This window comes from Helicoverpa zea, chromosome 11 (assembly GCF_022581195.2).
Source record: "Helicoverpa zea isolate HzStark_Cry1AcR chromosome 11, ilHelZeax1.1, whole genome shotgun sequence".
Taxonomy (NCBI): Eukaryota; Metazoa; Arthropoda; class Insecta; order Lepidoptera; family Noctuidae; genus Helicoverpa; species Helicoverpa zea.
Window position 1 is genome coordinate 9,505,215 of NC_061462.1, and position 14,428 is coordinate 9,519,642.

The 14,428-nt window shown below is 37.5% G+C and overlaps 2 protein-coding genes across 4 annotated transcripts; one reads left to right on the top strand and one right to left on the bottom strand.

The window, feature by feature from the left end:
* Positions 1 to 59: 59 nt before the first annotated feature.
* LOC124634426 (juxtaposed with another zinc finger protein 1) lies at positions 60 to 9,147 on the bottom strand. The gene is made up of 5 exons (XM_047170001.1): positions 8,853 to 9,147; positions 8,324 to 8,512; positions 6,353 to 6,461; positions 6,054 to 6,200; positions 60 to 4,743 (listed from the first exon to the last, which is right to left on the bottom strand). Exons 1-5 carry the CDS (start codon positions 8,950 to 8,952, stop codon positions 4,347 to 4,349), a joined length of 942 nt encoding a protein of 313 aa, XP_047025957.1. The 5' UTR covers positions 8,953 to 9,147; the 3' UTR covers positions 60 to 4,346.
* Positions 9,148 to 9,155: 8 nt separating this feature from the next.
* On the top strand, positions 9,156 to 12,165 carry LOC124634428 (ATP synthase lipid-binding protein, mitochondrial). 3 transcript variants are annotated; one of them, XM_047170004.1, is made up of 4 exons: positions 9,156 to 9,307; positions 9,781 to 9,857; positions 10,299 to 10,485; positions 11,544 to 12,165. In XM_047170004.1, exons 2-4 carry the CDS (start codon positions 9,813 to 9,815, stop codon positions 11,705 to 11,707), a joined length of 396 nt encoding a protein of 131 aa, XP_047025960.1. In that variant the 5' UTR covers positions 9,156 to 9,307; positions 9,781 to 9,812; the 3' UTR covers positions 11,708 to 12,165. The 3 variants fall into 3 exon arrangements, with proteins under 3 accessions (XP_047025960.1, XP_047025961.1, XP_047025962.1); XM_047170005.1 differs by having other exon boundaries at positions 9,300 to 9,442; XM_047170006.1 differs by lacking the exon at positions 9,156 to 9,307 and adding an exon at positions 9,557 to 9,575.
* The last annotated feature ends 2,263 nt before the right edge of the window (positions 12,166 to 14,428 follow it).

Sequence of the window (14,428 nt, forward strand, 5' to 3'; positions counted from 1 at the left end):
AAAAATGTTATTATTATTCAATTCTATCATGTATATTTGGGGTAAAATAAAAGATGAGATCGTTTTCAAAACTGGAATTATATTGAATTGAGACAAAAGGGTTACATAAAGTATTTTTATTGAATGGGTGACAGTCGGTGAGTAAATGTATGCTTAGAGATAACTATATTAAGCAACACTTATGATATTATACTCAGACACAGAGCTGTAAACATCGATTTGTAGCGACACCACACGTCACAGGTTATTTTGGATAAAACTAGTTTCATCAATGATTTCAAACTTTTATCACAAGCAGAAATAATGAACACACATCGCTAATAAGGCCATTTCCAATCACGGTTTAAACAAGGGTTGTGTCCCACGGTGCCGCTACAACAAGCTAATGACAGACAAAGCGACTTCACCGACCACATCACGTTATACATTATTCACAACCGTTAACGGATAGATACAATCGTAACAAAATCAAGTGTATCGACAAATAATCGGTTGAATGGAAAACTTCTTGAGCTGACAAATAAAAATAACATAGAGGACATCATCGACACTCGTTTCACTCTGTGTTACAAATATCAATTTTACAAAATTCCTCCAAACTTTTATCCACCCTAATCAACAACTTTAAAATTGGTCATTTCTTTTTAATTGACACACACAGATCTCAATCTCTTTGATAATTTATTATCAACTTTCAATTACTCTTGGAGACTAGACAATAATTAGTTAAAAATCAAACTTACACAGAGACATTGGATGTCCCATTTTACGTCTGTAGAAGTGTACCGACTATTCACCGAGTCTTTAAGACTTCATATTTTCGTTGAAATATAAATATAAGGATAACTTTTAGTTAGTAAAAATTTTCAGCATTGTAACAAATAAAAGTATAACTCACAACGTGGTATCTGTAACTTCGTTTTATTTGGTCTTGTGACCGATATTGGAAGAACAGTCGGCACAGTTCCATATAAACATGTTAAATTGGTTATCTGTTATATTCTCATTTGCACTGAAATCCTCCTCACAATACAAAAATGTCTTTCTACGTATGCACACAAAATAAATTAAGGAGACAATATCTATAATCCAACTATCAGTCTTAAATTAAATATGACTAACAATGTTCATTGAATTTTACCCAGACGACATAGTATTAAAATGAGCATATATCATTTGACGGTAAAAAAAAGTAACATTACATACGTAAAAGTAGTTTAGCGTTCCTATAACGCGGCCTAACGTGCGATAACTAATTAGATATATTTAAAAACAATCTGAATGTCACGGAGTGTTCTACACAAAGCTAACAGTTAGGAAGCCAGCGCTTATCGGCTCCAAGCGAGTCCGCCATAACTATATTCCGGACTGTCCAGTTACAATACGATTAAATACATTTATATTAAAACTACGCACATGTAGTAATGAATCTGAATGACACTTTTTAACTCAAACAGGGTGTTTCAAAAAAAGGGGTATTTTGAGTGCAGGTTGACTTAAGAAAAAGGGCCTTTTAAGTGCAGGTTGAATCAACAAAGGGTTTTAAAAGTGCAGGTTGCATTAATAAAAAGAGGGCAGGGTGTAAAACAGAACAGGGAGTTTTGAGTGCAGGGTCTAATAGTGAGGACGGATTTTAATCAAGAAACAAAATCGCCAACTCAGTTAATTGGGCAATAGTTGAGGTAGGGGCCAAAAACTTTAGTCTTAAAATCTGGGGTACTATCAATATGTTTCATAAATATACGACAAATGAGATGCTTGCTATCTCCTCGCGTAAGTAATATTAACATGTCCTATACAATGACATGCGACACAACACAGACTATACCTAACTTAGCTGATAGCAATAGTAATTTTGATGTAACCATAATAGACATAGAGAATGAACTAGACTAGAAAGAACGAACCTTGGATGCGACCGACATTAGTCTATATAGGGTTCCAGATATTATCAGTCTTTCAAATGATCCAGGTTCCAGATACAGTCAGAGAAAGTAGCGGTCAAAGATGCTACTTTTATGTGGAACTGGAATGAAACATTCCGTCCTAAAGTTTGCCATATTCATTCACCCGCAATGGCCTAATTATAGACCAATCAGACAAATCAATCAAGCCAAACGCCTTGTTTCAAGTTTAGAACGCTCTGTCCATTTTCTATGTCTATGGTTGTAACCGATGCTCTAATTCCCCAGTCACCCGCAACACGGCGGCCTTACCTAGTCTAATCGTTACGCGAAATCCTACTTTCCAGCCTTCTAATCCCCAGTCATTTCATACATTCATATCAATGGGCTCAGATTACTTTTTGAGAAGGTTGAAAATTTCCGTTTCCTTTTTCAACCCCCTGTATGTTCCGGTCACCCATAGACAAAACGACAATTGTCTTTATTTTAATTTGTTGTAGAAATAAAACAGGGATCCTGTTTATGGCTAAGATATTTTAAGTTATCCGAAAAATTCTTTCAATATGCGAATTTACTATATCCTTCGTTCGTTAATGAAACAGATAAAATAAACACTATTCGTAGTTAGAAATGTCGTTTCTTTGGTAGTCACACTAACATACTTTTTATAATCCAAATATCACACTTTTTACCCGTTAAGCACCGTGACCATACAACTATCTTTAGATATAATTTCGCTTTGGAACAGACATTAACACATACGTTTTATACTTATTTTACATCATTCGCAGGCTACCGCCAAATCACTACTTTGGTAGCACCTCAACCATTTTCCCTAGCTTATCAGCCAAACAATTTTTTTTCATGTGAAGAAATACTTTGAGAATATTATAGTTCCTACCTAACTAAATGTCTTACAAACATTTGCTACGATTCCGTATAATCTCATAAGCAAAATTCTCGGTTCAAAATTTCAAACATCATAAACTATTTTTATTTATTTTTTATTAGTCTTTGTTTCTATCCTATGAAGCATACATTAGGAACACGTTAAAGCGGTTCATTCATAGTTTTTACGTATTAATCTTTGTGAAGCGTTATGATATGGCTAAATGGTTAATTTAACAAAAATAAGTATTCATGTAGACGCACGCAATCGTAGCAACGTTGCCCTACAGTAAGCTCCTTTTGTGAACCGAGAATTCATAGTGAGAGGTACTAAAAATGAACACCATGTATACATTTCGTAGAGTACATACACGTTATGAGATAAGCGCACTATCAGTACTTACACTACATCGCGAAACCAATTGAACAAACGTAAAAAAATCAAAAGGCACCAAAACCTTAACACTTGAAAACGCACATCTAATCATACAGATAACGAACAAACATTGCCAGCCTTAAAAACTAGGTATTTTAAATACGTGTACGCTTATAAGCATTTTTTTTTACTTTTTTCTAAATACCATATCACATTTACGAGTATGACTTTTACTCTAGCTTCAAAAGATATTAAAGTGAACGCTATTTTTTCTTTGTTTTGTTTTTTTTTCTCTTAATTTATAAAATCTAACATAGTGAAATCTTATGAAAAACCATATGAACGTAAAGCGTTTCGCGTGAAATATACGATTAAGTACACATGTTAGAAATAATGGCACAAAGAGATACGAAGGGATGTCATACATTTACCTATAACATACGCCTACAAGTATTTAGAGTACACAATCATCAACTCCCCCGATATATAGAGATCACAGAAAATTTTATATATAGGTAATAATCGAGCGGGGAAGACACTTTCATTAAAATAATAAAATAATTCCCTTTACTCTTTAGGATTACGGTAGATATATATTTGTACAACCTGTCGTTGGTGATACGTATACTGAGACGAATATCGACAGATCACACAGCCGCATACACGAGGTGCAGTGGAGATCGACAGACGTGACCAACCCGTACCACTGTGTTATTAATACTACACAGAGTACAAGCAATACAGCAGATGAGAACATACCAAACGAAATAACAATCAACAATTCAACTAACTTGGTCCCCACTGCATCTCCAAATCAATAAAAAAAAACTATACTAAAAATTAGCGTTCCAATAACTTATACATACACACTAATCAACATAAAATCTCAAACAAAAACAAATAAATAACTCTCCTATCTCTTTGAGAAACAATCTTCTAGCTCTTTATACGAAGGTGCGATAGCGTTATTTGTGCAACATACGAATTAAAAGCATGCACAAGCTCAATCAGCGATCTAAAACACCTTCATGTAACGAGTCAATCAAACAATACTAAATAAACTAATAATAATAAAAATATGTGATGAAAATGAACTTTTTTTTCACATTTTTTTATAGGAACTGCATGTATAAACTATACTAGTGACTTAAATTCGTTTGGTGTACCTGTGGGGCCGTTCAGTTGGTGGCGTCGGTAGCGTAGAGCGAGGCGAGCTGCGGCAGAGCATGCGGGTGCAGGGCGAGCTTGGGCCCGGCGGCGGCGGGCGCCAGCAGCCCCGCGTGGCGGGCCACCACGCTCACGTGCTTGGGCACAGAGAAAGCGGGCAGATCCTTGCTCTTGATAGTATCATAGATCCGCACGAGCTTGTTGTCCGAAGCGTCCAGGAGGTTGAGTGTACGCGAGTGAGCGGGCGAGCTGGTGACGACGAGGCCGGGCATCTTGGGCGCGTGCAGCTTGTGGGGCTCCGACGTCGACGGCTGGCTGGACGCGATGTGCTGAGATATCGAGTGGCTCTTAAGCCCTTGCGCCGTTTTGTAGCTTTTGCCGCATTGGCATCTGTAGGCCTTTTTTACCCTGGAAATTGTAAAAGGTATATTTTAATTTATCATCACGGATAGTCCCCAGCTACTTTCAAATCAATCTCAGGGAGGTGACTATTATCATATGCAGGATGGAGTCACCCAAATCCTGGCTACCTGGATACAAGACCAAATTATCCATCTATTACATAATTACTGATCTAAATAAACGACCTACCTATGTTCTAAATACATTAACTTCATATAAGAAAACCACAAATGACCATAACGAGTCTACATTATCAGTCACTATGATACCTACTGATAATTAATCTATCTGTTAATACACGTAACGGCAGAAACATGACTATATAATAGCAATATGTAATAAATACTAGCTACATATTCCGACGTACTACGAATATATAAACTTTATGTAATATACTCTATGGTTACAAAAACAAGGAGGTTTATACCCATTTCTTCCAAAAGTACTCTTGGGCAGTTAGACGTTTCTTGGGGCCAGTTATAATCTTTTTATTGTACTGGTCTGGGATCGACAGGACAGGGTATTTTCTAATATAAACAAAACTTGTAATTATTTTGTGAGAAACCGAGAAAGCAATTTTGGTGCATCAGGGTAATAATAAATTAGGGCACCAGATACACCCCCTAACTTCTAAATCAGAAATGTATTTCCTAAAATCTTGTTCACAGAATACTTAGTCAGATGTTAGAATGATATGAAGAATGTAACATAATGTAGAGATATCGATAATATTAGAACTGAGTCCAAACAACCTTCAATAAGCATTGCATGCGCGTAAGTGCGTTAACTGGGTCACAAGTTCAAAACATCTACCAATTAAAGTCGGTAACTTCGTATTTTCAGACCTTGACTAGGTAGAAGTTTGAAAGGGTTTTTATGTCAGCAACGCTCATATATGTACAAAAAGGTGACAAACAGAAAGTATGCTTTACCAACCAATAACGAAAGAAAAACGGGGTAAAGCTGAAAAGTAGAAGATTGTCATAGTATGGTATGGGCATGTAATGAGGAGGGATGATACGCGTGCAACAAAGCGTGTGCTCAGTATGAATGTAGATGGATGGAGAGGAAGAGGAAGACCTAAGAAAAGATGGATGGATTGCCTGAAAGATGACATGAATAGGAAGGGAGTGAGTGTCAGTATCACGAATGACAGGGGAAAATGGAAGAGGATGACATATTGCGCCGACCCCAAATAAAATTGGGAACAAGGCAAGAGAAAGAAGAAGAACGAAAGAAAGACGGGGTCTTCCAAAAACCGGTTAGTTACGGACATTGAGAAAATTGATAAGCAAATTCTAATCGAAAATACTCACTTCCCATCCTTCTTATGGCCATTCTTGGAATGATACTTGATGCCATTGACGTTCTTGTATCTCTTCTTGCATCCAGGAACGGGACAGGCAAACGGCTTCTCTTGAGCAGCGGGACCCAGGGCACCGGATGACGCGCTAGCATTCATTCTGAAGACAACATCTTAAATTAAAACTAAGTCTACTACTATGTATAAAACTACAGACATAGGTACTAAAACAAGGTAATTTAAAAATGGATTAAAAACACCTTTTAAAAAAATAATTCCTATAGTTTTCAGATGCTATTATGGAGTTCTTACTTGACGCCATATCGCAGTATGAACTCAGAGCTGTACTCCTCGGCCGTCGTCCACGAGTCGTTGCTGTCCTCAGATGGGCTCACCAGTTCGTCTTCATCCATCTCACTCCCTAGAACATGCAGAACCAAAATTGAAGACACGTGGAAGTGTTATGCTATGCAAAGCGATTCGGAAATAAAACTGGCCTTAAATAATGGCTTGCGATGACATCATATCGCAATCAATTAGAATGGTAGATTTTAATTAAACGCCGAGAGGAACTTCGGTTTTGAAACAACGGATAGGTAACGAGTAAGAAAAAAACGTTGGCAGGATGCCTTAAACCAAGTGTCGCACCATACAGTGAATTGAGAACTCAAGACAAAACGGGGTGAAGAATCCGCGAAACATAAATTTTGTTCCCAGCCTCCATAGACTATACGGCCCAAGTACCCAGGTTCTACTGCTAAAGGGAACGAAACCTCTAAAGAGGCCAACCTCTCTAGACTGTATAATCCTCGCCTCTACAAACTTTATCCCAGTCCATCACAGTCTCTGTAAAGGGACAAGCTTCTTTGGTAAAAGGTACGAAGGTACCATTCTCTACGAACCAGCGACAATAAAATATAACAGCACCAAGCTCTCTAGACTGTAAGAACACGAAGCCTCTCGTCAGAGACTCCAAACTCTAGGGTACTACTTAACTGTAACAGCCCAGCCTCTTTAGACTGGAAAAAAGAAGCTACTTACTAGCTTATACTACTAGCTAGAAGAGCGTGAAACCTCTCAGACTCCAACATATAGAGTAAGAGGGGTCAACTCAAACTCAAAATCGTTTATTCAAATTAACTTAATTAACTTTTCGAACGTCAAAAACAAAAGACAGCCCCCAAAACGCCCGCCCTTCACCAATTCCTATGTGTTTTTGCTGGGAAGAAGAAGTGGCGCAACAAACTCCCCAGCAACACATGTCTGTCTTTACAGAAAAGGTTTGACGAACCAGAATTTATACAGAACAAGTCAAATAAAAATATCATTATCACATGATAATCATTATATAAAATTAAGAAAGAAAAAACACCTTAACACAAGTAGGCTAGGACACAGATTTACACCTATAAACTGCTGCAACCTGCTCAAACTGTAAAGGCACCACGGGCGCCACCAGAGGGCGCGATTCTCCTAAGTTAATAATGTCAAAATCGAATAGAAATCGAGTCGCAATATGATCGCAATAGCAGTTTTAACCATATCGGGCATTCATTCTGCTACTAATAAAAGACCAATCGTATTCGATTGACATTTGATTGGTGTGCGATTGGTCTGCTATTTTGGTGATTTTGGTCTATACGGTAGTTTGCTGTACAATCATTTTGCAATCGTAAATCATTTGCAGACAAAATGATTCATTATTGAATGACAGAAAAGGATAAAAACGTTTATTTCAAAAAAAAAAATAGCGGAATGCCACATACGTTTCAATCGTAATCGAGTCGGGATTGGATATCAGTCGAATCGAGTCGAACGTGAATCGTATGTTGCTTAAGTAAAATTAGGAGAATTGGGCCCCTGAAGGAGCTATAGACTGGAGATAATTTATTGCATTTGCAACGTCAACCGAATCTAGACAAAGCTTGCTCTCTCTTTTTACTTTGTATAAAACCTGAGAAAAATGCATCCATTAACGATGGGGCACGTGTCACAATCTGCGTTTATGAAAATAGCTCATAGATTCAACTCCTATACTATTTGAACTATTTCTAGTAACATAATTTAATTAATTACAATACAATTTATATACATGTTTATCGAACAGGTAAGCAAGAGTGGTTATCCTCATCAAAAATGTGATTCTTTTTCCTAATAGCTTCCATTTTATCCTGCAATTTTTTCGTCCAACTACCTACATGTGCTTTTTTTATACTTACAGACAAAAACGAATAATTAGGTACATTTTCTACTGAGAAATGCAAACTTATTCAATAAACAAACCGGTTGGTGTGCTGCTGCGGACTGAAGGTGTCTTGGGCGCAGACAAGAGGCGGCGGCGTACATCGGGTGCCGGAGCTGTGTTTTGGTTTTCCCGCCTCGAAGCCTCCGTAATAAATTTCAGGACATAGCTTAGAGGAATACATGCTGGTTGTGATGCTTCTTTTTGTTCTACCACTGCCGGATCGTAATCTGAAATAAATGTTTTAACTTTACGAGCTGCCGCTTCCATCAGCTGTTCAAGCCGGCTATTTCTGTAACTCTACAACAATGCTACGGTAATCAGGAAATACTCATAAAAATAGCATAAGGAATCTGAATATAGTACACTGAAAATAAATTAAACAAACCATTAAATAACAATAATAAATCTGTGCTGACCCACTCATTATTTATAATTGACGCAAAAATACCCTCCAATGGTGACAACATTGGCACATTGATAAGACGTAAATTGGGAGGGTCATGGATTACATTACATGCTTAAAATAAGAACTATTATTCATGATAGACATAAATATTTCATATTTACCGATATGAACATCTTCGATGTGTTCAATTAGGTCCGCTAATCTTGGAAATGTTATGCCACAGCCATTAAATTTACAGATGTTTATCATGAAGACGGCCATGTCGTACAATGGTAATGCACTAGTCAAAGACAACACCGTATTCACTCAGCCTGTAATCACTATCATGTCTTTAAATTAAATAAATTATAGTATTTAATTTGTCAGAGAGTTCTAAAAAATGAATTCATAATTTCTTAAGGACTCATTTTTATCTATAAAGTACGTAATTTAAAGTTTTATAAAAAAAATACAAAAAGTTTCCGTCATTCGTGAATATTGATCGACAGTTGGTATTACTGAACGGAACTGCCTGCTGTATCGACCAATAGCAATGCGGCATTTGTATTCTGTTTCACTTCACCACTCAGAAATTGAACATTCCAAAGGCCGGTCTCCTCCCTCTCGGTGTTCTTTGGTAAGTGCGGCAGAATTTCGTGAATTTAATCGTGAAAAAGTGTTAAAATCTCAAGCCATCATACAATAAAAAGTGATTTAAATAGCGCATACGGTCATATAGTGTGTGATAGTGGAAATATTTATTTGTGAACCTGTAAGTTGTCATAGAAGAACAAATATCAGTTCAGCCGAAGTCAGCTCGCCGATTCGGCCATTTTCCTCTGTCAATTAAATAATTCGTTTAGCGGCTAACATTCAGCAGCTCTGCCCATCAGATCTTGTGCACGGTGATACCAAAATTGATATTTGTTCAAGATAGTATAGATAGTACGACCTCAGTCTCCGTTACGTAGCACCGTAAATTACGTAACATTCTGCGGTCGTCGGTCAAACTGTCAAGTGACTTCAACATAAACTTATTCGGTTCAGTAGTCATAGCCGCACTATATAGTCTCGAGTAGCTAACTCATCTCGTCGTTCGGTTTCTTTCAGTTGTCGCTCGCCGCACCCAAATAAAACACAAAATGCTGTCCGCCGCCAGATTGATCGCCCCTGCAGCCAGGTCTGCCGTAAGTATCATTTTCATATTAGATTCTCAATTATTTGACACGATTTAGTATCCTGAAACATGACGACAGAACTTGTCATTTCGAACATCAAAATTGATAATATTTGACCTTGTAAGTTCCTTCATCAATGTAAGCTGTACTTGCCGGTATTCTAGGTTAATGAGAGCAAATTCCTAGTAATTTACTCGTTTTTATCATTCAGTTAATAATTTGACAGACTTTACTTTGGTGCCTTAAATCATTACATAACCAAACTTCGATTCCAGTATTAGGTAACATAAATTATCACAGTTCTAAACAGAACGGATAAGCGCCTCGGAACTGTCGTTATCTGAATAATTAATGGATTATTATTTTTAGCCTGATGCAGTATTGATTTTTTGGGTGTAGCCCATGTATGTTGTGTGTACCTATCTAATAGTAAGTTGTTATATGTTATAGATCTTCAGCAACACAGCCCTCGTGCGACCACTGGCTGCCATCCCCTCCAACACACATGTTGTCCCTGCTGCTCCAGCTCAGCTGTCAGCAGTGAGGTCCTTCCAGACCACCTCGGTCACCAAGGACATTGACTCTGCGGCTAAATTCATTGGTGCTGGCGCAGCGACAGTGGGAGTAGCTGGCTCTGGTAAGTTCATTAATTAAGAACTAATTACTAATGGTGTTCTTTGGCTTGTGTGATGTCTTAAGCATGTTTTTGGTTATGTTCCTTAATCATAAATGTCTGTTTAATCATGAATAATATCTTTGAACTTTCAACTACATACATTTCATAGTTAATTAACCATATTCTCATAAAGGTGAATCCAGTTACACATATCTTTAAGTGCCATACCATTTTCTGAAAGATTTATGTTATAAAATTACCATTAAAATGGAATTTTTGGCAAGACTTGTGTGATTGCATAACACAGGCATCTCTGTATTGATTTTCTTCAGAATAGGGCTATCCCTTCTTACATAAGTACTTGGAAGGTTCAAAGTGTATTAAAGAATTGTGAAATAACATGACAGTAGTGAAGAAGTCATCAAAACTGCATGCAATAACTTTCATAGAATGTAACACTTCATTCAAAATCAATCTTTCTAAATGGTGATAAGCTTACTGATTATCATTTGCTTATATCACCTAAAATTCTTGTTATTCACAATTCTTTCATTGAATGTCCATGCTTTTCCCCTCCTTAACTGCACTCCCCGCACTTGTCACTAACTAATTGTGTTATCAACAGGAATTGGTATTGGTGTGGTGTTTGGATGCTTGATCATTGGTTATGCACGCAACCCCTCCCTAAAGCAGCAAATATTCTCTTATGCTATACTGGGGTTTGCACTCACTGAAGCCATGGGACTTTTCTGTTTGATGATAGCGTTCCTCATGCTGTTCGCTTTTTAGTTATATTTTTATTTTTAGTTTATTATTATTATGTACAGTGTAATTTTGAAGGATATTTTTAACATAGTTTACAATGAATGCACATTTTATGGGAAATAGTCAATCTCAATTTACTGAGCAAGGAGAGGTGAGATTCATTCTGATATGTGTAGCTAGTTGTAGTTTTTGTTTTGCTCTGTTCCTCGATAAATGTTTTTTTGTTGGGTATTGTAGAAAATTAGAATGTAGTTTGGTACAACTTTAAACAATTATAAATTAAGCATAACTAATACAATCTTCGTACATTGCAGGCGCGGGAATCGGAACGGTGTTCGGCTCCCTGATCATCGGTTACGCCAGGAACCCCTCCCTCAAGCAGCAGCTGTTCTCATACGCCATCTTGGGTTTCGCCTTGTCTGAGGCTATGGGTCTCTTCTGTCTTATGATGGCGTTCCTGCTGTTGTTCGCTTTCTAAGCTACTTACTTTTAAGAACACTACTACTGCCATCCCACATGACGAGGTTTCAGTGAATACTATCTGGAGTGGACGGCCATGGAATCGAATGTGTGGAAACCTCACCCTCATAGTGATGCATGGACTGATGTGTATAAGTGTTACACTTACCAGTGCGCGTCATCAGGAATGCAATTTATTTAATTATGTAGTATAAAAGAAAATCTGCAAATAAAATGTTGTACGTAAACATTACGTTGATGCTACTGTTTTTTCTATTCCTGATATTGTAGACTGTTCTGAATCATGTTAAACAATTAGCTTCATGTCAAAAGTCGGCGACAATATTATTTTGAGCCAGTGATTGCGTATATTTGCGTGAGTATTGTCATCGATTTTTGTAGTGAGTTTATCCTGTTCGAGAATGTCGGCATCTGTATTGTACATTTTTAGGGCGATTAAATGATACAAAACCAAAACCATGAGCGTTTGTTTTTGCGTAGTTAGTTATATTTTATATAACAACAAATTTAAAGAAATATGAGAATATCTTACAATGACTTAACAAAAGATCTTACACGCTCGGTTTTTTAATAGATGGACAGGATAAATTTTATCGCCTCATACGCAGCCTCCAATCAACCATATCCCGATCACCTGCATGGATACTAAATTCGTTGAACAGTCCAAATATTTAGGGCGAACACACCGTTAGGTAACATCAAGTACCTAACGAATAGAATTGCACACAACTACCTCCAACATGAAATCGACATGCTCATGTCATCATATGTTGGTATCTAATGACCTGACAGATGACCATCCATCCATGGGCCAACTGCGCCAAATATTGCTTCACCCTCTGAACTACATGCTTCGTTCAGTATGGGCAGGTAGATGGTGCATAATCAAAAACGCTGAACCGTGTTACTTAAATAACTACACCAAGTTTCCCATTCTTCACATACAACTACCACCTTCTCTTGTTTACAATAATAAGGTAGGTAGTTCTCGGCATCCGTGGTAACAGCATTACATAGGTACGCAGGTAACGGACTGTCCGTAGCGGAAGCTGGCTTGCTAAGCTTATTGATTGCAATAGGAAACTAGTGAGAGACGTAGGCACTGGAAAAGCATATAGGTACTTATACGTACCTAACCAAATATAGCATTCTTGCGCATTGAAGGAGATCAATCTTAAAAATTGTAGTTCCTGTAATAGGTAGGTGATGTTCGTTCTGGCATACATCCTAGTTCAATACCGCTTTGCTTCTGAAACTTACATAACGTCGAGGAAAATCAATATGTTCTTGACCTATGAGAACTAAACCTGTGTTGCTGGGTAATAAAACACAATCGTGGACAAAATCTACTCGTGAATTATTCGAGTACCATTATAATATTGAACCTACAATAACTTCAAAAGGTACCGGGTTCATTTAAAAAATCCGGCGCTCACAACAAAGTATATATTGCAAAACATTTCACAGCCAGCTGAATCCTCTAATATTGTTAAGCTGAAGAGTTTCTTGAAAACTACCAATCCGTAAAAAAACAAGATACTTCTTAGCGAGTCGATGGCAATCAGGGGCCCGATTCTCCTAAGTTAGTAATGTCAAAATCGAATAGAAATCGAATCGCAATATGCTCGCAATAGCAGTTTTAACCATATAGGGCATTCTGCTACTAATAAAAGACCAACCGTATTCGATTGACATTTGATTGGTGTGCGATTGGTCTGCTATTTTGGTGATTTTGGTCTATACCAGTGATTCCCAAAGTGGTCCAGGTGGACCCCCAGGGGTCCACGGGAGACTTGCTGGGGGTCTACGTAGGCGTGAACAAAAAATGGGGGTCCATAAGATGTTAATGGGGGTCCACAAAAATTTATCTGCTTTTGATAGTAAAGAGCAAAAATGTAAGCATAGTTTTTATAAGGGCCTACCTACATTGTTTTAAGTACCTATCTAAGCAGATAATATTTTAATACAACGACTGCTCTTACATACTGAAGTACGCTGGTTGTCGAAAGGTGCATGCTTAACGAGATTTTACTCTGTTTTCGATTCCATTTTAGAGTTCTTAGAAAGTAGAGATCCAGATTTAAAAGAAAACTTCATCAAATTCAAAGCAGACATTGCGTATTTGACAGATTTGTTTAAAAAATTTAATGATATTGACTTGCAGTTACAAGGGGACAGCCTGAATTTAATAAAAACAAAGGGGATAATTTCGGCTTTTCTTGGGAAATTGAAATTTATGAAGCAAAACATTAGTCGGCGCGAATTCTCTCAATTTCCAAACTTGTCGCAGGTAGAATGTATTGATGAGGTAGATCCATACCTACAGTCAACATTTAAGTGCCCTGCATGATGACTTCAAAACCAGGTTTGGAGATATACTGACGATGGATATACCACCATGGATCATAAATCCATTTGATGAAACGGAAGTGGCCAATGTTGTATTACAAGAGGAGCTGCTCGAGCTAAGCACTAATGAGGAGCTAAAGGTGAAATTTAGAAAAGGCTACCCAACATTTTGGCTGCAAGCAGAAATACCCGAAAAATATCCTGGACTATGGGAAATCGCAAGGAAATTTTTAATAGCTTTTCCCTCGTCATACCTTGTCGAAAGGAGTTTTAGTGCCGTTACAAACCTCTTAACAAAAAAAAGGAGCAAATTAAACATCACAGAGCGGGGGGATTTGCGGTTATTGCTCACAAAAATAAAGCCAAACAT

Excerpts from the sequence above, each read along its gene's own strand:
- LOC124634426 (XM_047170001.1), bottom strand. The coding sequence starts at position 8,952 with ATGGCCGTCTTCATGATAAACATCTGTAAATTTAATGGCTGTGGCATA. Across the intron at positions 6,462-8,323 it reads CCGCAGCAGCACACCAACCG|GGAGTGAGATGGATGAAGAC; the intron begins GTTTGTTTATTG and ends TGCATGTTCTAG. Across the intron at positions 6,201-6,352 it reads ATACTGCGATATGGCGTCAA|AATGAATGCTAGCGCGTCAT; the intron begins GTAAGAACTCCA and ends TGTTGTCTTCAG.
- LOC124634428 (XM_047170004.1), top strand. The coding sequence starts at position 9,813 with ATGCTGTCCGCCGCCAGATTGATCGCCCCTGCAGCCAGGTCTGCC. Across the intron at positions 9,858-10,298 it reads CCCCTGCAGCCAGGTCTGCC|ATCTTCAGCAACACAGCCCT; the intron begins GTAAGTATCATT and ends TATATGTTATAG. Across the intron at positions 10,486-11,543 it reads AGTGGGAGTAGCTGGCTCTG|GCGCGGGAATCGGAACGGTG; the intron begins GTAAGTTCATTA and ends CGTACATTGCAG.